Source organism: Phodopus roborovskii, unplaced genomic scaffold (assembly GCF_943737965.1).
Source record: "Phodopus roborovskii unplaced genomic scaffold, PHOROB, whole genome shotgun sequence".
In the NCBI taxonomy this organism is placed as follows: domain Eukaryota; kingdom Metazoa; phylum Chordata; class Mammalia; order Rodentia; family Cricetidae; genus Phodopus; species Phodopus roborovskii.
The window spans coordinates 1,450,782-1,473,406 of record NW_026126578.1 but is presented as its reverse complement, the minus strand read 5'-3'; the positions used below and the strand labels follow the sequence as shown (position 1 = coordinate 1,473,406).

The window sequence follows — 22,625 nt, the reverse complement described above, 5'->3', positions numbered from 1 at the left end:
ACAAATCAGAACTGAGCTGAAGCCTAGATATTCTGCAACATTAATGCCCCTGTCTTTTATGTAGTAATCATATACCTTAATGAAAACGTCAATATTAGGATCATAGGTAAATTTCAAAGCACTCAAGCATAGTTCATCTGCTAACTTCCCATTCAATGGTGAAAATCTAGCTCTCTGGACTCAGACTGTGGGTTTGCTCTTAACTCTACGATCCTAAGCAAAAAAAATTTTTGTGTGTTTATCCTTGAGTCTCAAAATAATGACAATATTTATCCCCAAAGCTGACCTGAGATAAGAGGAGACTGGCACACAAGAGGTCAGTAAATTTTTATCTGGTGATTAAAACATATGTCAGCTTTGGAGAGATTCTGGTATATTTTAATCTATTTGGTAATCTGAGTCACACTTCTCAACAGTCTCCTTTTTCCTTCATGAAGATGGATCCATACAAGCACATCAACATTTTTTTGAGCAGAATAATAAGGATTGTTTCAAATTTCTTTGTCACCTGTGACTCTGATAAAGTCCCAAAGTTGAATTAAAATGCAGAGATAAGCAAAGGCATGCAAAGCCTCTCTCCATCCATAGGGACAGCTTAGAGAAAAGATACAAAAAATTGCCCAGACTGGAGGACACAGCATGAGAGAGGCAGGAAAGGACACATACTGGGATGTGGGAAACTGGAGTTCTAGCCTTGACACCATGCAGACTTTCCGTGTGGCCTTGGGCAGACAGTTCACCCCAGCCCAGGTGCTTATGCTCAAGGGAGGGTTAATGAGGCAAAGCCTGAGGCCTCTTCTAGATCTCATTCCATGGCTATGAAGACTCAAAAAGGGCCGAAAAGAAGGACAGTACCAAATATCCTCAGGAAAGTGGTAGCCATGGCAACATTCCATACAAGGGGCAAGCAGCAGGAAAACTGAGATGAAAGCATGGGAGTGTCCTTAGCGCCAGACCAAGGACAACCTCATTTATAAAAACCCAAGCCAACTAGTTTCCTTGAGGAAAGGAGGTTAGTCCTTTGGCTGTGAATTTTTTCTACCCCTGAAAATGTTGGCCTGCCTATGGGTTGTGCTTCTTTAACCCAGCCAAGGACAGGCAGTGACCATCAGAAAAATCACCAAAGAACCTTGGTTAAAGTCAGACTGAGCGAAGCTAGACTGAGTGCAGCAGAAATACCTTCACTCCCTCTGCCCATTTCAAAGTGCTAGCCATGAAGATGGGCAAGTAGCCTTTTCAAACAGTCCAAGCATCAGGACCAGGAGTTTTAAGTCTGCACTGCAGGTTCCTAGAACATCTCCCTTGGTTTTGTGGTCTCCCCCATTCTAGCTTACAGGGTTCCCCTTTCCTGAAGTGGGGATGATAGTCCTAAGTGCTCTGAAAAGAGATGTCAGCCTGTGACTTTGGTGTGGCTAATTCTTCACCAGCTACAAAGGAAAGTCAACAGAGGCCCAAGAAACTCTTTCAAGCTCCGACCATTTATTCCTTCATAGCACCCCAATCCCTGACATTTCTCTGCCTTTCTTTCTCTATCTACCCCACCCCTAGTTGCCCTTGCTTTTTCTCTCCCCTCCATGTTCCCTTCCTTTCAATTAAAACCTGCCCCCCACTCCACCCATGGGACTAAGGCTCTTTGCACCTACTATTTATATTTATGAGTTTCTTCCTATTCGGTCTTGGCCACAAAAACCTTATTCTGTGACCAAGTATTCACCTTTAAATTTACATACGGTAAACATTTAGAATGACATGTACAGATGGTTTTGTTTGCTGGGTTGGTTTTGAGACAGAATTTTTTGTATCCCAGGCTGGGCCTAGAACTCTCTATGTAGCCAAAGATGACCTTGAACTTTTGCTCACCCTGCCTCCACCTTCCTAGTGCCAGGATTACGGGCATGCAACACCACATCCACTTCTATGCAGTGTAGCTATGTCAAAACCAGGGTTTTATACATGCTAGGTAAGCATTTTACCAGATGGCATTTAAAAGCCTAGTGATCTGGGAAGAATGGGGGGATATATAGTATAGTAACAACTGCACACGCTCCTGTTTTCTTTTTCTTATGTAGGGAACCTCTTTTGTTAGGGAAGCAAACATTAACAAGAGACCAATCATAGGCTGAAAAGCAAGACTTCAGCAGTCTGTTATACTTCTGATGATTTTGTTATCAGCAACTATTCTGACAGGGAAAGACTTGGCTTAATTCCCAAGGCTCTTTCTCAGAGCTGACCAGTGAGTTAGTGGGTATACTGATAGGTCAAGTGGATTAGGAACCACTGACAATTAGTGGGTGTTATTAACTACCCAATGAAGGCTGCTGGCACTGAGGACTATGCTTAAGGTTCGTTGCTACCACGAGAAGCACCAGGGTTATCCTTGCTCCACTGTGCCCTTTGCGAGACACGTGCCATATGCCTGCTGGCTTCACACACCAAGAAGTGTCAGGTCATGGGCACTGTCTATTTCACAATCTCAATCAGAAGTGGTGACATGATTGCTTGTCTGACTTCCAGTTAGAACTGGAGGGAGTTTCTTGAGGTGCTAGAAGGATTGCATAACATTCCATCAGGAAGAAGTAAGTCAATCCACAGGTATGCTTAGCTGAAACCCAAAATCCAGGATATTGGGACTGATACCTAAGAGGATTATGTCTCGTTGGGAAGTTCAACAGGAGAGGTCTTTCAACTGTTTGCTTGACGTTAGGTTATACAGTGAGTAGTCTATAAGAGACAACTAATAATTTTTTGACTTTCAGGGACCACAGTCGTCCACAGTCATGATTCAGCTACCTTTGGGGATAGGAGAAACATCTTTAAAAAAAAAAAAAAAAAAAGAAGAAGAAACTATCAACCAGTAACTAAGGGTTTTCCAGCACTCTCAATCCTTAAGTATAATATCCAGTACAATTCAAACATGAAAATAAAAGGCAGTACCTTTTCTCCATAGCCTCTATCTTTCGTCATCATTTCCCTGAGAGTCTGTAAGACTTTAATGCATAATTTCTCTTCATTCTCCTCCAGCAGCTGCTTAGTATGCTTTATTAACCTGAATAAAAGAAAACCACAGGTCACACTGGGACAATGTTCTCCAGCTAAAGACCTTGCACAAGAAACTTGGTCTAATTAGTCAGGTAAAGAACAAATCTTTATAAAGGGCTCCAACTTCAAATATACTTTGGGACATCCTTTCCCTTAAGAACCAGTCAGCAGCTATGTCTCACATGCGACACCTGCTGGTTAGGAACAGATAGCAGGCTGACAGGGCAGGAGCTGGCCACATACAATGGAGAGATTATACCAAGTGGAGAAAGCAGACAAGAGTCCTACTCATAAGCATGGCTATTTATCCACCAAGGATTGCTGCTGATACATGCCAATAGTATGTTTTTTAAAACCTCACAGGGTTGGTGGCTGAGCAAACACATACTTTCTGTATCCATAGTCTTGTCCTCAGAGGAGCTCCTAGGGCAGAGCCTACCTTCAAGCTAGATAAACAACTAATCTCACAGTGAAAATCAAATGGGGATTTCTTGTCCTAAAACCACTGGTTTCTTTTTAGACTATACCCCATGGCATAAACTAAGAAGCTAAAATCATGTTACGAAATGATAGCGAGGTCATGGTAGGACCAAGATTTTTGAGGGCCTGCAGGGTCATGACATTTTGCTTGTTTGTACCACACATGGTGTTTGCTCCCAACTTGTTGAATGAAGAAAAAAAAAAAAAATGAACAGTCATGCAATTCAAATTGAGGGGAGTGTCAGTAAATAAGGATTTAATAGACAAATTTACTTTGAGATGGTCAGAACAAGACTCTAGTATCTGACTCGAACCCACAAAGTTAAAAACTTGCCAATGGCTTCTCCAGAACAGGGGTTTGGCCTGGTCATTGGGGTTTTCTGGCTACTGACCACTCCATGAGGGAGGCTGCTTACTTGCAAATGAAACCACCACTTTCACATTTCCTCCTGGCATCCGTATTCTCAGGGAAAAGCAATTCTGGTCTGTGCAGAACATCCACAAGCACAGACAGCTCAGCCTGGACCAGAGGCCTCAGTCGGTCCTCCAGGGCAGACACGATGTCCTGGAATGAAAGCATCGCTTGGTCAGCAGCTCAGGCAGGAGCTGGCTAACAAGGTGACACTATCTCTGCCTAAGCACATTGGACAGGCTAGGCTGTGCTAGCATTGCTTTAGTACTGTCTTCCATTATTTTCAGCTATTAGATGTTGTCCAACAGTTACCAGAAGCATGGCCTCCTGGTCCAGAAAACAAAAGAAACAAATCAATACTTTCTCCACCCCTCCATCTGACACAGTTTTATGCTACTCAAGGGCCAGCCCACATAGCTGTAAGTGCAATGCACAAAAGCAAGTTTAATAGTGTGAAAAGACGTCTACAGTATGCGTTTAAAACAGTCATGGAATAGATGGTTTCTACAACACTGTTTTCAAGAACAATATCCTTATCTAAAATAATGCATATCAAATTCCATTAATATATCACCACTGGTTTTCTTGGGGTGGTGGGATCACAGGGGATTTTAACATTCTTCTACATAGTTACTAGTGCTGTCAGATTCTTTACAATGAGCATCATTTACACAATAAAGTCATATAAACATGAGCACACAAATGAATGAACATGCTGTATCAACATGCTAAATACATGTACCCTGATAGCATGATGGTCTTCAAATGCAAAACACACAGCTGTAGGAAAGGAAAACAGAGAAAAGTTGAAAGGGCTGCCAGCCCGACACAACAAACACCATTTAAAGGCAAATGATAGGAAACAGACAAGGAATCATCTTCAAAAGATGCTGCAGCCTGTGCCATGGCTTGTAGCCTGTTCCAAGGGCTGCTGACTCAAAGTTCAACTAGCAGCGTGCTAAGACCGGGAAGAACACAGCACAAAGGGGATTTGCATGGGAAGAGACACCTCACTTCAATATTTTAACCTGTTGGGGTTTAAAAAAAGGAATTAAAAGATATTTTATCCAGAAGCTAAAATTATATCCTATAAACACAGTCTTAGTTTCTGTTTAAGAGACTCCAGGTAATGGTAACAGCTCAATAATGTCTAGGACACACAGAAAGGGATGCAAGACTGGAAAATTTCTCCTGGTGGGGTGAAAGGAGCTCCCAACAAAAATCATAAGAAATCGGGCTGCAGATTCTCTAACTCATATGCCTTTCATGGAAGTGAAGAACAGGTTCTTACTAGCTTCCCTAAGAATATGCCTTTGGGGACAATTCTTCCTCTCCTCTTTCTCTTCCTTTCTTTACTGGTCCTTCTCTCTCCCCCTTCTCTTCACTCTCTACTGGTCCCAAGTCCACCACAAACTGGAAGCATTTACATGGGATGGAAGTGATTCTTTAACACTGTATTAACATACTGCATGAAATCTTGCATCTTTTGAGAAGTCTGGACTTTACACTGAAATTTGTTTGCACTGTATTTTCAAATGTATGACATTTAGCAACAGAGCAACAGTGAGAGCAAGAGAGAGAGAGAGAGAGGGAGAGAGTGACAGAGTGAGAGAGAGACAGAGAGGAGAGAGAGAGAGCAACAAAGATGCCAAAGCAGTGAGTTGGGGAAGGTGCTAATGTTGAGGGAGCGAGCGTTTAGATGAGAATTAATTATAGAGATGGTTAACTGGCAAGAGCTGTCCTTATTACAACGTTTGCTGCATGAGGGCGTCCAATGATGACAGGAACTTGGGGATAATGCATAACTGCAAAACCAGGTTCTTTTAAAGCACTGACAAATCTTTATAGCTAGTTATGACCGACCTATGCAATCTATTCCATTTCCCAGGATATACTCACTAAATTTAAAAAAGAAGCAAAAAACTTAATGTGTTTGTAGATAACTGACACGGACTGTGCTGTCCAGAGAATATTGTTTGTTCGTGGAGTGTTGAGTCTGTTACTCCTCACTTTTCCAAAAGTACAGAGAGTCAGGAAACGTTCTTAGGAATCAAAGTGACATTGGCTTAAGCTTGCCTCCAAAGCTCTCCAGGCCTCCTAGCTGAATAGCCATGCACCTCATTTGTTCTGTATAATAGCCTTTACAAAGATGTTTCCTACCCTTTGCCTCTTTGAACCTGATCTTGGGTCAATGCTACCTCCTCAGCCAAGCATCCCTCATCCCCTACCCCAACCCCAGTCAAGATCAGGTCTCATGTTGTCACTTTAGGTTTATATGTATTATTAGCTGATTAATGGCCTTGACTCCTCCAAAACTGGAGACTCTCTAAAGGGGGTAGGGCGTCATTTAGGGCTTCTGTCACCATCCCATGTCACCAGTGCCCAGGGCTGATGAGTCAATCAGGGAATCTATTTGTCTTTATGTAAATTATGGAGCCTCACAGTCACTCAATTGCTTTTCCAAACGATAGTAATTTTTATCCACAATAGTAACCTTAGGCACTGTACTATATCCCAGGCACTGTTCAAGGGCATGTGTTTTCCAGTGACAGCCATCACAAAATACTCTAGTTCGCACATAGCTGTGACAGGGCGCTAATATCTTTCCCATTGAATAGTGGTTTGAATTCCCCTCCTAAGAAATTAAGTGCACCTCTGAGGCTGCATTGACCAACAGAGGGCAGCAGAATTAATGTCAAGAGATATCTTTAAAAAACAGGGTGGTAAAGACAAAACTGCTTTCAGGAAGTCCTTAGACATGTTTATAGATTCAGCTGTCACAATGTGAGGACGCCCAGGCCACAGGGAGGTCTACTCCCTGCTCACTCTCAGCATCAACTGTCTAACAGATGAGTGGGCCTCCTTTCAGAAGCTTTTGTTTACCAAATATCTTTGTCCTCCTGGCCTCACAGGCCTCTCTCTGTAGCGGAGCTTGTGTGTTTTGTGACCATCAAGTTAAACTCCACTTCCTTTAGCACCAGTTGTTACCTGCAATCTCTCGATGATATTTCGGTAGTCCCTGGAAGCTGCCAGAACAGAGTCCCGACGAGCAGCATTGCGGGCTGATAACCGCCAGTTCATGGCCGTTTTCTGCACAATGTTGTGGGACTTCAGGAAGAGGTTGTTGACTTGGCTGTCCAGGTCAACAGGGATGGCTATGGCCCGGCTCTTGGCTACAAAAGAGACAGATGACTCATGAGTCCACAACTTTCAGAGTGGCAGGATATGGGTTTTAATCCTCAGCAGCTACTAGGCCATTTTTTCCATGCCTATAACAGGCAAACATATATGGTATGGTGAAGAATGGAGAGGGAGAAGGACCTTTAACCATATTGTAGGTTAGGATTTCCCAATGGGAATTCTGGGGACGGAAGCAACCGTGAACATTAAAATGGTGCCAAGTGATAAAGCTTGGGGAAGACACAGTAAGAGCTCAGTGTCAGTTTGCTTTATAAATGAATGCCTTCTTGCAAATGGCCACGTGGCTGTACATTTTAAGAACCATCCAGACAACTTGTTAGGTCACAGAATTTTTTTTTTTTTTTTTTTGTTTTTTTAAGGTGACCAACTTTATTGTCCTACATCACAGCCTACAAAAAGCTGGCTTCTGCTGACCAGAACACAAACAGCACGTGCAGTGTAGGCTCTTCTTTCCTTCCTCGAGAAGGACTCACTCAGCACGAGGAAACAGTGAAATCCACCACAGGGACACTCAGAAAAACCCTTGACCAGTATTTGTTTATCAAGACTCTCAAGAATAACAACGAAAGAGCAAGAAACTGTCACAGACCACTCTGAGGACCTGACAACCGAGGTGTGAGAGGTGTGGAGGTGAACCCAGGTACGGGAAAAGAACATTCATGGAAACATTAGTGCAATCCGGATCAAGCCTAGAGTTCAGCTGGTGACAGTGTACCAGTGTCAGTATTTAACTTTTGACAAATGTGTGCTAGCAATGGAGATGCGGACAATGGAGAAGACGGTGAGGAGGACACAGGAACTCTACTGTAGCTTCGTGACACGAATCTGAAAGTAATACTAAATGTAAGGGAACCTAAAAAGGAAGCTAAGATGCACACTCCTGTGTGGGGAACCCTGTCCAAAGGAAAGGAACCATTTGTCACCTTCAGTGCTACAAACTGCTGAAAACACAGAAAGTGCTCTCTATTGCCTGTATCTGACTGTAAAAAGAGCTATAGCATTCTGAAAGAGGTGCTAGAGAGCGACCATTTTTATCTTAACAGAACATATAATACGCAGGGAAAGAATCAATAGCTGGTCAATAATTTCCTAACCATTTACTCTACTAAATGGAAAACAATGGGGGAAAAGCCCAGAGAAAGGCTGGATAATGGGCGTCCACAGGGTAACCATAAGTTATAGCAATTTACCAACTATTTCAAAGTAATTAGAAGAAAGAAGTCTGAACTTCCCACCACATGGGAAGCTAACTACCCCAGCGTGCTGTATCCCGGAAATATGTACAATGATGATACCGCTTAAACTTTTCCGAAAAGGGCTGGGGTGTAGCCCCATGCTGGAATGCTTGCCTGGTTCAAGATCTAGCCTGGCAGAAAGAAAAGGGGAGCAGAGGATAACGGCCTTTTAGATAGGCCTTTGAGATGAGAGTCTTGGGGGTTAGGGAGCCAAGAGAGGAAGGCAGACCAGCCACCCCACAGGGAGATGAAAACAATGCCCTGCTTGTGGGGAAGGGTGCTCCGTGAGATCTGACCGGCGAGGCGCTTTACGGGAAGAAAGTTTCCATATAGCAAAACGCATCTGCTGGAGTAAACAAACTCGCGCTTTTAAATGAGGGACTTCCCGGGGCCTTGAATATCTTTGTGGATCATCACTTGCCAGGAACTGTCTGACTTTGAACTATGGAATCTTATTTTTCAAGGACTTACTGGTTCTTACTGTGCTGGCTTGGCAAAGACAAAGGCGGAGGAATCAAGAAGAACTGAGTCTGGCCTTGTGGCTTCCTTCCTTACAAGAGGCTCAGTAAACAGCGGGCAATTTGTTTGCATCCCATTGTATCCAAGCTAATTTGGTACCTTACCTACATCAGAGAGCACCCGGATACAGCTCTCTACTGAGGCCTTCTGGCTCGGCATTAACCAGTTGCAGTGGTAAACTCTGAACACACCTTGCAGGAGTTGCACAAACACAGGTTGGCGTGTCTGTAAGAAGGAGAGGCGAGGTGAAGAAGACTTGTCAAACACCCGATGACCTGATTAAAAACAGACACTGTCCTGAGTCGCCAGCTAGTGGGAGGACTCCAGAAGGGCAAGCGGGTGAAATCCAGATGTTTCCAGTAATACAGATGTTACCTGGCCCTTGAAGGGCCATGTCTTAAAGAGTGGCACCACTTGGATGAGGTGGCACTGAGACACAGGCCCTTCAGACATTGGAAGAATGCCTCGACAGGGATTGTGGGACCTTTGCTCTTTTGGTTTTTGTTTATGATCGGCTGGACAGGTCTGCCCCACAGACACTCCGCCTCATCACATGCCCAAAGCATGGTACCAACTGATCACAGGCAGAAACCTTCTCAAAGCTAAAGAGTCAAAGTCAATCCTTTTTTTTTTTTTTTTTTTTTTTTTTCCCCTTTGTAACCTTTATTAGTTCAGGGTTTTCACTGTAGTGACGGAGAACTGATGAACACAGTGCCTGGGTAATAAAAATTTAGGATCTTTTTAAAGCAGTATCCCACACATATGGCAGATCACAGTAAATTACCCCAAACTTTCCTCCAAGCACTATGTCCTAAGAGAAGAATCCAGACTAGCCTCAGGCTCATGGTTCTTCTGCTTCAGCCTGCCAATGGCTGCATTACAGGCACATGTCACCAAGCTCAGCCAGAATTTGCATGTCTAAAACATTTTTTTACATTTATTTTTGTATTTATATGCATGCATGTGTGCCATGGGGAAGTCCATTTTGTCCTTTTAACGTTTGGGTTCTGAGGAGTGAACTGTGGTCATTGGGCATTATGGCAAGTGCCTGTACTCACTGAGCCAAGACATCTCACTGGTCCTAGAAACTGTATTTTGCAAAGTGGTTATTGGCCAGGATCTGCCCCCTTCCTATTATGATAGTATCATCACTGACAGAAAGATAATACTATTGTGTCTATAAATACTCATTTAACACAGTGCACTGCACACAAGCAAGCTACCTTCCATGAGAAGAGCCCTGTTAAGGTCTAAGTGCGCACTCCCTTTAATGTAAGAGAATGCATGCATCTACTGAATCAGATACTGGCTTCTTTAATGCTTTTTAAACTGGTGATTTTCATCTCTCCCAAAATGACAGCTTTGGCCCTACCAGGCAAAGGTAACTGTGGATGATGAGCTGGACCACAGTCATCTGTTTGGGACAGATGATTCACCTAGCTACTAAAAACCAGTGGGACGGAGCAAAGAGAGCAGTAGTGGGAATCCTAAAGGGATTTCAGTGATGGAAGAAAAGGAACCACACTGGAGGAAGAGAGTCCAGTTTAAGAAAATGAAACAGCTTCCTCTGCAAATGTGGTTCAGGTAACTTCCCTTTCGTAAGTGCAGAATACAAGCCAGCACGTCATGCATGATCTCATTTGGGCCTGGATAGTAACTATGTGACACAGGCGTTACCTTCGTGTTATAATGAAAGGCAAAGCCTAGGGAGGGATAAAATTATCCGAGAGTTCTAAGAGGGACCAGCAGGGCACTGAGTCAGCTGGCTACCCCCATTGAGTTCACTTGGGACTGAAATCTACAGGAAGTGCATCCTGTCCGGCACTCTCACCATCCAGCACTAAACTACATTACTCATAGAGGTCAAGGGTGTAGGGAGCCAGAGGGATTAGGATTAGCAAAGAAAGCTAGAATCAGTTCCTAAGTTTGATGGCTTTTTCTTAGCTTCCGAGTTTACACAGGGGCCCAATCAAAACAGCCACAGGCACTAAGTGCTTCCCCTTGACCAGGCCCTGTGCTAAATACTTCACAGGTATCTCTTTTAGCCTCAATGTGACCATGTGAAGAAGGAAGTGACATCACTGTAAATGAGAACCCCAAAGTCTAAGTCACAGAGACGTGCCCCTCCATTACTCAATTTGCCTGAACCAGTAGTTTATGAACTATCTATTTGCTCCTGTCTGGTACCTGGAGATATAAAATAATGACCTAACGGGTCACCTGTGGCTGTTTCCTAATTGCCAAATGCAACAGACAATCTGGTGACATCAGCTCACATGACTTCTTGACCAAAATGACAGAGCTACTCCTATGATTGGTTCATTGTTTGATTGGATGGGTAATCAAGAGCAATGCAGGGCTTGTGATAATTGCAGAAATTATCCACAAGGGGGTGCTATTTGAAAGTGGTGGAACCTTTGCTAGGCAAGGGAGGCACTGTGAAAGGAACAGTGGCAACAGTGGCTCCTCTCCATCCCTTTGTCCTTCTTTCCTCCCCATCTTCCCTCTGCCCATCCCTCTCCCCCTGCCTCCAGTTCGGCTCATTTTGCAGCTATATGCTATCCTGTTTTCCCTTACCAGAGCAGAGCTGAAACAAGTGCCTCACCGTGAGCCCTTTCCCAGGTCCCCAGGTCCTACTTGGTTCTGAATCCTATCCTGCCTGCATCTTCCTCTGGCCTCCCTCACCTCCCCCCTTAACTCTTTCATGTCCTCTCCAGGCCCACTGATACCCTTTCTTCACTGTCATGGCTAATACTTTATTCTTAACTTTTGCTCTTCTGATTCTCAGAAACTCAAGTGCTCATTCAAAAAAATTGATAACCAGGTGCCAGTCAACCAAAGACCCAGTAACATCTGAGAACAACAGTCTACAGACTGGTGTAGGCATTCACATTTGAGCCACCGGCTGTGTGCTCGGCACTGTACTGGATGTTTCAAATGAACATCACCTCTCATTCTCACAAGAACTTGGAAAGTTGGTGTTATATCCCTGGTGGACATAAAGGAAAGGAAATTCTGAGCCAGGTGTAGTGGCACCCTTGAAAGGCTGAAGCAGGAGGATCAGGAATTCGAGGCCAGCCTTGGCAACAGAGTGAGTCTGAAGCCACTGCAGGCTACATAAGACCCCATTTCAAAATAGAAAGAAAAACCAGAAGAGAAGACACGAAAAAGGAGGGGGAATAAAGGAGAAGGGAGGGCATTGGAAATTCAGTGACCTCGCCATCTTAACAGAGCTTGCATGGGACAGAATGGAGATTTGAATACAATCTGTCTCACTCTAAAGTCTCCAAAATCCTCCTCTTCCTCCCTGGATTCTGCATTTCCAAGCTGCCTCTTGGACATTTCGCTGGCAGCTCAAAAGCGCTACATCTAATGCCAAGTTCATCATTTTTGTCCCTGGCATATGTGGAGGGAGGAAGGGAGGAGGCACTGAGATCTAGCTAGGGAGAAGGCATGCCCTACAAAAGAAAAGTAGGGGAGGCTACACGACCACCACAGGGAGTGTTCATTAGCAGCGAGAGCTTAGAAATCTACCAGCCACTTCTTTAAAATTAGACTTTGTATTCTGATACATGCCAATAGTCTATGCCTTAGCAGGGTCTCAGAACACTTGTCATTAGAAGATTCACTTCTCTGGTAATTCTTGCTTATTAGTTAGTTACATTTGTTCCACACAAGGGAACAGTAGCAGCTAAGGTGAGAAGTCATAATATAAATACCATTTGAAGCTTTATTTTAGAGAGTGTGTTGTGTGTACACACATGCACAGGTATGTGGGTTCGCATGCACCTGTATGTGTGTGTAGGTGCACACATTCAACAGCACAGTTGCAGAAGTCTGAGTACAATTCTTAGGAGTTGGTTCTTTCCTGCTGCAAGATTGAACTCTGGTCTTCAGGCCAGTGAGTAAGTGTTGCTGAGCCATCAGCTGGCCCAGAGTACACATTTTACGGTTTTCAAACTGTTCCACCACCTCTGAGGGGCATCACCATAGTGAATGTAACTTTATTCTACAAGAGAAGCAGGTGTGGCCTCACTAACCATTGTGCCCCTCCTGGTTGGCCTTAGTGTCAAAGCACAAACATATGCACCTGGCCCCTAGTGAGCTCCTGCTCTACTTCTCAAGGGTGTATACAGACATTCAAAGGTGACAAGGTAACCCATTCCTCCATGGGTTAACTACTGAGGGTTAGTTATTTCTATACCAAGTTTCTAGGCAATGATTAAGAAAAGAAGCCTTGCTGAAAAGTTCATACTTTAGCCTTAGGGCCAGACAGCACAGGTTAAAATCATGGTGATGCCACTTGGCATCGGAGAGTATGGCTGGGATGAGAGGAAGTGTCTTGGCTGAGTTTACTCCAGGGCAAAATTCCATCTACTTCACCGCCTGAGGTGAGCTTACATGAATTCTTATTTTTAATTCCTTTTAATTCTTTTAAATAAGTACACGAGCGCAGATGTCTAGCCTAGAGTCAGTGAGTTGTGAGCCACCTGAGGTGGGTGCTGGGAATTGGGCTTGGGTTCCCTGGAAGAAGAGAACAGAGCATGCTCTTAACTGCTGAGCCATCTCCATTTCTAAAATAGTTCTTTTATAGTTACAGAAATACATAAATCATAAATCCATTGTACAAATACCATATTGACTACAGATCATTCTTCTCTTGGAGAATTTATATTACTTTTTAATTTATTTTACTGGAGAATTTACATTTTATAATTGTCTCTCACTCAGCCATCCTAGTCCAATCATCAGTCCACGACAAGGACAATCGGTGACTTTCTGGCTAGCAGAAATCGAGTCCTGTTTTCACTCTGCAGCCTGGACAATGGGCATGTGGTCACTGCTTTAGTGACCAATTCAGATGTGATTTATGAAAAGCAAAGGGTTGTTTTCAATTGAAATAGTGATGATATCCCCTGGGTCTACACAGTTCAGGTTTTGACAAGGTAAATATAAAAAGAGAAGCCTCTGGAAAGGCTGTACAGTTGGAGAAGGCCTCACAGAGAATTCCATGTGAATGGTGTTCTAGAGAGTTGGGGAGGAAGCAGCCACTATGTTCCACTAAACAACCTCTCCCCTCAGCCACATGGCACTTCTGAGGAATTCTAGGTGTACATTCTCAGAAGACAGAGTTCTTGGTATTTGGAGATTACTGAAGAGAGGTTGGAATAAAAGAATTTTAGGACAAGCCTCCATATTTTCAGGTGTAATCAGTCTTATGTACCCTTGGGTTCTCTGTAGAATTAATCAAGGACTGAAACTACCTGAAAAATATCAGGTCTGTATGGAATCCATAGATATTTTACTTTGTCTTAGTCCCTGAACAATACAGCAGACTTAGTATTCACACAGCAGCTGCATGGTGTGACTCATTGTAAGTCATCTAGAGAGGACTTAAAGTCTTCCGGAGTATGTGGTAGGTTTTATTCTACTAAATTCTATACAATTACTACAGCATTTAGTATTCAGAACTTGAGCATCCCCGGGTTTAGGTATGTGAGGACAGTGGAGGTCCCAGAGCCAATTCCTATAGACACCGTGGTCAACTGCAACTCTGCTCCCTAGAGTCCCTGACAAAGTGATCTTCTGTTCTGATCTTGCACAATGGCTCATCTACAGCAGCTTCTCCATGATGCCTAGGCCTGGAGCAGATGCCTACATGAGAGCCCTGCTGCAAGAGGCATTTCTCACCTGCAGAGTGGTACTCTGGTCTGAGAAGGGAGAGCTGAAGAAGGTGGTGACGATGCTCATCACGATTTCAGTGACATACTTCTCCAGAATCGAGTCTGCATGCTTCCTGTCACTCGTGTTGTTGCATGCCTGGAAAACAGTTAAATGTTGGAAATGGGATACCCAAACCTACTCCAGAATACTGAGAAATCCATCGCCTCCCCTAACCCTAATCACTGATTGCAGGAAAGAGGTAAAGATATATATGTCAGTATTTATTCCAGAAAGAAGAAATTAGAGCAAATAAATAACAAATTCTGTATTGCGGAAAGAGTCGAAAACTCAGCTTGATTAGCATGACATAACACAGAAAAATAAAATGGGTAAGAGCCTGGCATGGCCATTTATCCAACTTCCTGTCTGTACCAAGGTTTCAGGCAAGTCTGAAACCTTGAAGAGCAGAAAATTGAACCAGAAGTAGCCAAGTTCCCTGAAAGGTAAACTTTCAACAGATAAGTTATCTGTCTACTCTGTCACCCACATAGTGAGGAGACTCAAATGCACCATGAGGCTCCAGGTTCTTTAATACAATCAAATTTTATTGAGATACATTTTAAATAGGAAGTCATATGGGTAATAACTGACCTCATGGGTTTGCAGTGAGAATAAGAATAGCCCTTTATAGAGTTAGAGAATGCAATTTAAAACAAATGTATTAGTTCTATTCATTGAGTTGTAAAAATTACTTATAATACAAGATGAAGTAAGGTATTATTAAAAAGAAAACCAATAAGGATTAAAAACAATCAAATTTTATGAACATGCTCACAAATTCAGAACTGTTCACAGAATAAAATTCACAGTTGGCTTTATGGCATTTCTGAACAGGGAAGACAGACAAATCATACTCAAATGCCCATGTGCACACGCACAGGTACACACAGGCACGCACGCACACATGCACGCATGCACACACGCATTCACGCCTCACCCTGCAGATGTCCACGAGGAAATTCTCAAACAATTTCCACATGTGATTGCTTGTGTAGATCTCCTTCATTTCCACCTCAGTGTCCACATAGCAGTGATTAAGGAAGTTAATGTAAGCGATTTTAACCTGCAGGGGGAAAAAGCTTATGTAAAAATCCAGCTCAGTACCTGAGGAGCCCACGGCTCTGGCTCCTCACAGTGAGGCATGGTGCACGGTGTCACTTCACGTACCCTGCTGGCCTTTTGATTTTTACAAATACATAATTATACAATTCAAAACCATAATGCTTTAGGGAGAGAACGCTTTTATGGTCTTGAGATAAAATTTGGTGGAAAAAACTCTGACCAAATGAGAGGCTCAAGTTTGGTTGCACTGTTCCTGTTTACGAAGGCTCCATTAACTTTTACATGGCTCAGGCTGGGAGATGTTTGCAATGGGTGAACCAGGGAAGACATGACCTATGTCTACACAAACATGAATGCAAGTGTCTGTAGAAGCACCCTTTGTAACATCTAATGAGTGGGAACATGGCAAAACTGTGTCAACTGAAGGCTGGAGAAACAAAATGTGCTATCTGGATATAAGGAAGTATTACTTGGCAATAATCAAGTATCAATACATGTAAAATCTGCAAAGGCTGTGAAAAACTATGCTAAGTACAAAAATTTAGCCAAAACAAGACATGCATGTATGATTACATTTATACCGAATGACCACAAGAGGCAGAGAAAATCCATGACTATCTAGGCTGAGGGGATTGGAAAGAAACAAGGAGTGGCTACTAGCTAGTCTGGGTTTCTTTTGGAGTAAACAGATGATGGTGGTTACTATACAAGTCTGTGACTACATCTACTATTTGTACAGTTTCAATGAGTGAATTATATGATATGTAAATACTTGAAAATTAATTTGAGCACCAGGAGATATCACTCCACAATATGCCAATCGAAACAAAAGGGACCAGTGTGCTGATATGTTGTTTATGATCTAAAAAAGCTTGCCTGAAGAACAGAGTGCAGAGTTAGCCAGACTAGTTAGCCAAAGAGGCCAGGCAGTTGTGGTACACACCTTTAATCCTAGCACTCAGGAGACAGAGGCAGATGGATCTGTTATGTTACTTCCAGGCCACCCTGAGTTACACGAAATTGATCCAGTCTAAAAGAGAAACAGAACCAAGTAGTGGTGGCTCGCACCTTTAATCCCAGCACTTGAGAGGCACAAACCTTTAATCCCAGCACTAGAAAGGTGGACACAGAAAGGGATATGACTGGGAAGAGAAAGGAATATAAGGCATGAGGATACAGGGGCTCAGAGCATTCAGTCTGAGGATTCATAGGGACAGGATCGTTCCTTTGATCTGAGGATTCAGAAGAGGTAAGAACTCAGGGCTGGCTGCTCTGCTTCTCTGATCTCTCAGCATTAACCCCTATATCTGACTCGAGGTTTTTATTATTAAGACCTATGAGAATTCATGCTACAGAGCAGATGACATCAAGTGTTGACAGGGCTGTGGTGCAACTATAGCTCTTGATGGAGCAGGGATATCAAGGAGAGCAAGTCTTCCAGAATAAATTAGACATTAACAGATGACTTGCAGAAATATGTCCCCAGTGGCCCAGTACTAGGAAATGGAAGCAATCTAAATATCCTTAAACTGATGATGGATAATAAAAATGTGATACAGACACACAGTGGAATTCTAAAGAAAAACGAAATCATGAGATTTTTTTTTCAGGTAATAGACAGAACAAGGAAATACTATATAATGGAGATAATGCAGAACCAGAAAGACAAACACCATTTTCCTCTTATTAGTGAGGCCCAAATCTCTAGATATGAGTATATTACCTGGAGTAACTACAGACACCAGGAATGTTAAAACGAACCACCGTAATGAGTCTTTTTCTGTCCTGCCAGCCACTTTCCAAATAATGACATGGAGACTGCTTATTAAGTATGGATGCTTGACCTGTAGCTTAGGTTTGTCCCTACCTAACGCTTGTAACTTAAATTAACCCGTTCATATTCATCTGTATCCTGTCACATAGTGCAACTTCTCTCCCATATTGCACCTCCTGTTTCCTCTCCACATCCCTGGGTGTCTCCTAAACACCTACATTCCTCCTCCTCTTCCGGTCTCTCTCCAGGAATCCCACCTATTCCTCCTGCCTAGCTATTGGCTCTTCAGCTTTTTATTATACCAATCACAGCAATACACCTGCACACAGTGTAAACATCCCACACCACACCATGATGAGAGTGGGGGACAGGAATACTAGAGTAAGACACAGCTACTGTGCAGAGGGCAATGGCAAAAATGGGTGAAGAGATTTATTTCTTTGTCTGTCTGAGATAGAGTTTTGCTGTGTATCTCTGCATGCCCTGGTATTTACTATGTAGCCCAGGCTAACCTCACATTCATGGTATCCTCCTGCCCCTTCCTGCTGAGTGCTTGGATAACTGGCATATGCCACCATACCTGGCTTTGAAGATACTCTTTGAACGAAGTGAAATTATACACCATTTTTTAATTTCTCACAGTTACCCATAGTTCCCTAATTTTGTATACTGACTACTTATTATTTCTGTACTATGAGGTTTTGCTTGGAAGAATTAACTTACAGGTGAAGGATCTCTCAACTCAATGTCAGCCTCACTTCTAGGCACTTCAATGGGGGCATATCCTCTCTGAACTGGATTTGTTCCACAGCCCTGAGGCTTTTATCTCTCTCTCTATGAGGAAGCAGACACTCATTTGCTTCCTGTCCTTTTCACACAAAATAGTATCCAGGAAAACACCAGTGGTGTGAAAAATTTTTGCAACATGAACTGGAGGGTGCTAAACCCAAGGGCTTACCAGGCCAGGCACCATGTCTCTATCCAACCAAGGCCCAATGTGTGGCACAGAACTTAAGGGAAGAGTGCCCTTAGGGCTAAGCTGCTCACCTCCGGGATGCAGTCTTCATGAGTGACCACACGAACGATGTCATCGAGAGGGAGCAAGGAGTTGCACTTGATCTCTGTGTACACATTCTTGCCCTCTGTGCACACAGCCAAGAGTTCCACCAGATGGATGTGGTACATGAGAGGGCTATTCTCATCCATCCGGTCACGCTCGGACCGCATCATCTGGATCAGAGTCTGGAAAGAGGCTCTGTCATTGTAGAACACGAGGACATCCTCTCCAGAATTGACAAGCTACAAAGAGAAAAGTGCTCATTGGTGTTGCAAGCTTTTAGGAGTGAGGCAGCTTTACAAAATTCTATGTGGAGAGTATGAGAGACTTACTTTCCCAAGTAACTTGTGTCTGTATCACTAAATTCATCTAGATCCCGCTTGCTCCTAGACTGACCAGACAGTATTTCTTAACAGCATCATGTGAATCCAAGGACATACGAAGTAATCAGGGTGATTATAACAAATCTACTAGGGGAAGACAAGCCTGTATACTAGAACATTAAATGGAAATGCAGACTGCTAGCCTGCACTATCAGGGACTGCTTTTCTACCTTAAATATTTCCATCTTTTGCTATATTTTAGAAGGCATCCTGATGCAAGTCTTCTAGCCAATGTCTTATCTCTTTGATCATAAATTATTCGCTTCTAACTAAGATTTGTTCCTTTTAGCCCTTATCAAAATGTCAAGTCATTTTAGCTATGCATGGTGATGCATGCCTATCTGTCTCCCAGGATGTGGTGGTTAATAAGTCTATTTTAATATACATCCATTTTAGCATATGAAGTACAGAAGTTTTAAAACTGGCTGGCACCGAAATCAAAATAACCCCAGTAAATACTACTTACTCACTGCTAATGTGAGTAGGTGCAGAATTTTATATTTATCATTTGGAATTACTAGGGATTAAGCCGGTATGCTGGTCAAGCATTCTACTACCTTCTCCAGTAGTCTACGATCTTATTAGCAACCAACTTTAGTGAGTTCTAATCAAGACTTTAGATCCCAAGACAAATAATTGTGCTAGGTTACTTAACCTCATTGTGCCTCAGTTTCTTTTCTAAGTAAAATTGTGACCTATGACTCAGAGTTTTGTTGTACAGAGTAATTAAATGATCAAACACAAATTTCACAGAACAATATGCAGACTATTGTAGGCTTCAAATAAATTTAGCTATTACTGTTGTTATCATTACCTCACTTAATGAGCATATATGAAAACGCTCATTTAACAGAAATGCTCAGGAGTCTTCAGACATCAAGACATGAGAGCCAACTACATGCAAGCCAGTAAACAATGCAGCAGGCATTTGTACCCTAGGCAGAGCCAACTCTACTGCCCGTGGAGCCACAGATGTAGCCAGCACAAATCCAAGCAAGCACAGGGTAAGTTTATTCAAATCCCAAAGGAGCCATCATCATGTTTGCAGGGTGGGCTTGCCTAATCAAAGGCAATATTCATCACACAGAGCCAACTTCCGCAAAGAACCAAATCAAACTTCTGCCTCCATCCTGCAGACCAGATGCTCCTTGTGAAATATTAAGTCAAATCCATTCAAGCTAATTAATTAGGTGAATAATTAAATAAAAAGCCATAATTCCTAAAGAGGAAGCTGTCCTGGCTTACTGGTTTCACTCACATTTAATCTCCACATAGATGTTGGTCTAGCATTCATCTTCCTTTTTCCTGTCTGAAGAGCTCAAGCCAAATTGCCTTACAAGTAATAGATTTACTGCTACAAAGAATCAATCAGACTCTTGTCTAAGCTACAAATGTGATACTACGCACATGTACAAGTACACCCTTCCTTTCCATATGGCTCCTCAAGAGGGTGCCAAATCACATAGCAAAGACTAACTTAAGTTTCTAGAGAACACCAGATGGAGGTAGATGGAAATATGTGGTTGTCACCTCAGCCATGACCATGTCTTGGCACTTTTTAATGAATTTCCCTTCTGCCTTGACAATTGTCTGGAGAAACTTTATGTACTGGACATTTCGACCGTGGGTCTCTATGCAGTGAACGAAGTGCTGGACCACTCTCTCGTTGATCTCACTGCACAGCTGGAAGTTGTTCATGAAGATGTGTTGCATGGTCACTGCCTCCAGGATCTGGCACAAGACAAGGACCGAGCACAAGTATGGTCAGAAAGAGGCCAGAGCAGGCTGAAACGTGAGATGAGTAAGGCTACTAAAACCCAGAAGGACTTTGTACGCGTGAGCATGCTTCTCATTCTTGCTACTCTATTTGTTACCAAACTTCTTATTTTTAATGGCTTTTGAAAAGCTGTTGTGTGTATTTTACAGTACAGTTGACAGTATCACACAGTTGTTACAAATTTATATGCATAAATGTTTTGTCTGCATATATGTATGTATACATCATGTGTGTCTGGTACATATAGAAGTTAGAAGAGGGTGTCGGGTTCTTTGGAACTGGAGTTAAGAATGGTTGTGAGCTTCCATGCGGGTGCTAGGTACTGAACGCTCATCCTCCGCAAGAGCAACACATGCTCTAAGCCCTAAGCTATGCCTCCTGCCAAATACAGCTATTTTATACCCATCAGCACAGATTTTTGTTTGTTTGTTTTAGTCAAATCTTGTGTGTCAATTTACATTTGTCTGATAACTCATATTGGTGTGAAGACCTTGTCTTCTCAACCAGCTGTGTCTACTATATTTTGGCCCATTTTTTAAAGAAAGGCTCTCTTACATTTCCTTAACTGACTTATTAAGAATTTCTTTATAAAGATGCTGGGTATCAATTCTTTGCTGAACACATGTACTGCAAATGTCTTCTTCCCCCACTCTGTGGCTTGCTCTTGCCTGTTCTTAATGATGGCATCTTGGGGATAGAAGCTAATTTTAACAAGGTTCAATTAATGAATATTTTTCTTTATAATTAGAGTTCTTTGCACACTGGAATGTGGCTTGCCACAGAGTCATGAAGATATCTCATGGTATGTTCTAGGAAATTTGTTTTGCACATTTTACACAGAGTTGCTCATATATGCTGAGTTTTATGCTTCTATCTTCTTCTCCCCTTCCTAACATGACAAAGAGCATATATAACCCTATTAACTAGAAAAACCTTTTCACAGAGACTTCTAGTGATTCTACTGACTGTGTGTATTTGAACATACAAAGGTATCTTCTGCAGTGTCATTTACAAAACCAAAACTAGACAGTAACTAATTATTCATTAATAAGGAAAGGAACTTTAACTTATAGCCATTTTATCAAATGTCACTGAGCCATTGTAGACAGTGAGAAAAAACATTTATCTCCAATTTACAAAGGCATCAATGATGTGTTAAGTGGAAACAAATGCAGTATATAAGATAATATGTGAAGTGTGAAGACATCTAAAAATTTGTTATGTTCACTTATGTATCTAGGAATATATACTTAACAAACATGCAGTATAGAGATGTTTTATGGGCATATTACAAATTTAGCAAAGAACTGAGATGTCTCACTTTTGTATTGGTAATTGTGACACAGTAATGGATGTTATTAGGAAAAGAGAGAAATGACTTTTTTCTTTTTCTTTTTTAGCCCTTTGTACCCATGGCATCCTAGACTCACAATATGGAGTATTTATGTCCTGATAGCTGGTCAAAATGTTCTCCTTTGGAATAAAAGCTATATATATTCTAACAACTCCCAGAATACACATCAAAGGACAACTGGGTCCCCACTATTCCCCCAATACAGGTTTGCCCAGAGGCTTCAAATCTCACCCCTGGGTTGAGAAACAGGTTTATGTGTTTATGAAGCAAAGCTTGATTCTGTTGGTTGCCTGCACAGAAATTCTGCAAGAATTCATGAGCCAGCCTCATTATCTCCTGCATCTTGGTGTCTTCAGCCTGTGTGGGAGGAGAGACAGGAAAAGAACTTATTGTAAGGCCTCTACTCCATGCTAATACTTCACCGTGGTAGGATTCAGAGGTATATGCTCAGGGCCTTGTGGGTAGAGTGAAGTGCTTGTATCACCCACTTTAGCAGCCAGGAATAAACAAAGTTATGCCCCTTGACTGAAAGGGAATTCTTTCCCATTGGTCACTAGCACAAACACAAAGTTTTTGCACAGGAAAAGGGCCACCAAGTCAAAGTTAAT

At 42.5% G+C, this 22,625-nt stretch overlaps 1 protein-coding gene across 10 annotated transcripts in view; it reads right to left on the bottom strand.

The window, feature by feature from the left end:
* Positions 1-22,625, bottom strand: part of Itpr1 (inositol 1,4,5-trisphosphate receptor type 1) — a 332,548-nt gene that overhangs the window by 127,659 nt on the left and 182,264 nt on the right. For all 10 annotated transcript variants that reach the window (XM_051203747.1, XM_051203749.1, XM_051203751.1 and 7 more), the window contains 9 exons: positions 22,249-22,374; positions 20,417-20,617; positions 18,494-18,745; positions 15,548-15,673; positions 14,578-14,706; positions 8,991-9,111; positions 6,920-7,104; positions 3,936-4,084; positions 2,935-3,046 (listed from right to left, as the gene is read on the bottom strand). In XM_051203747.1, the coding sequence (XP_051059704.1) occupies positions 2,935-3,046; positions 3,936-4,084; positions 6,920-7,104; positions 8,991-9,111; positions 14,578-14,706; positions 15,548-15,673; positions 18,494-18,745; positions 20,417-20,617; positions 22,249-22,374 (1,401 nt within the window). The remainder of the gene's footprint in view (positions 1-2,934; positions 3,047-3,935; positions 4,085-6,919; positions 7,105-8,990; positions 9,112-14,577; positions 14,707-15,547; positions 15,674-18,493; positions 18,746-20,416; positions 20,618-22,248; positions 22,375-22,625) is intronic.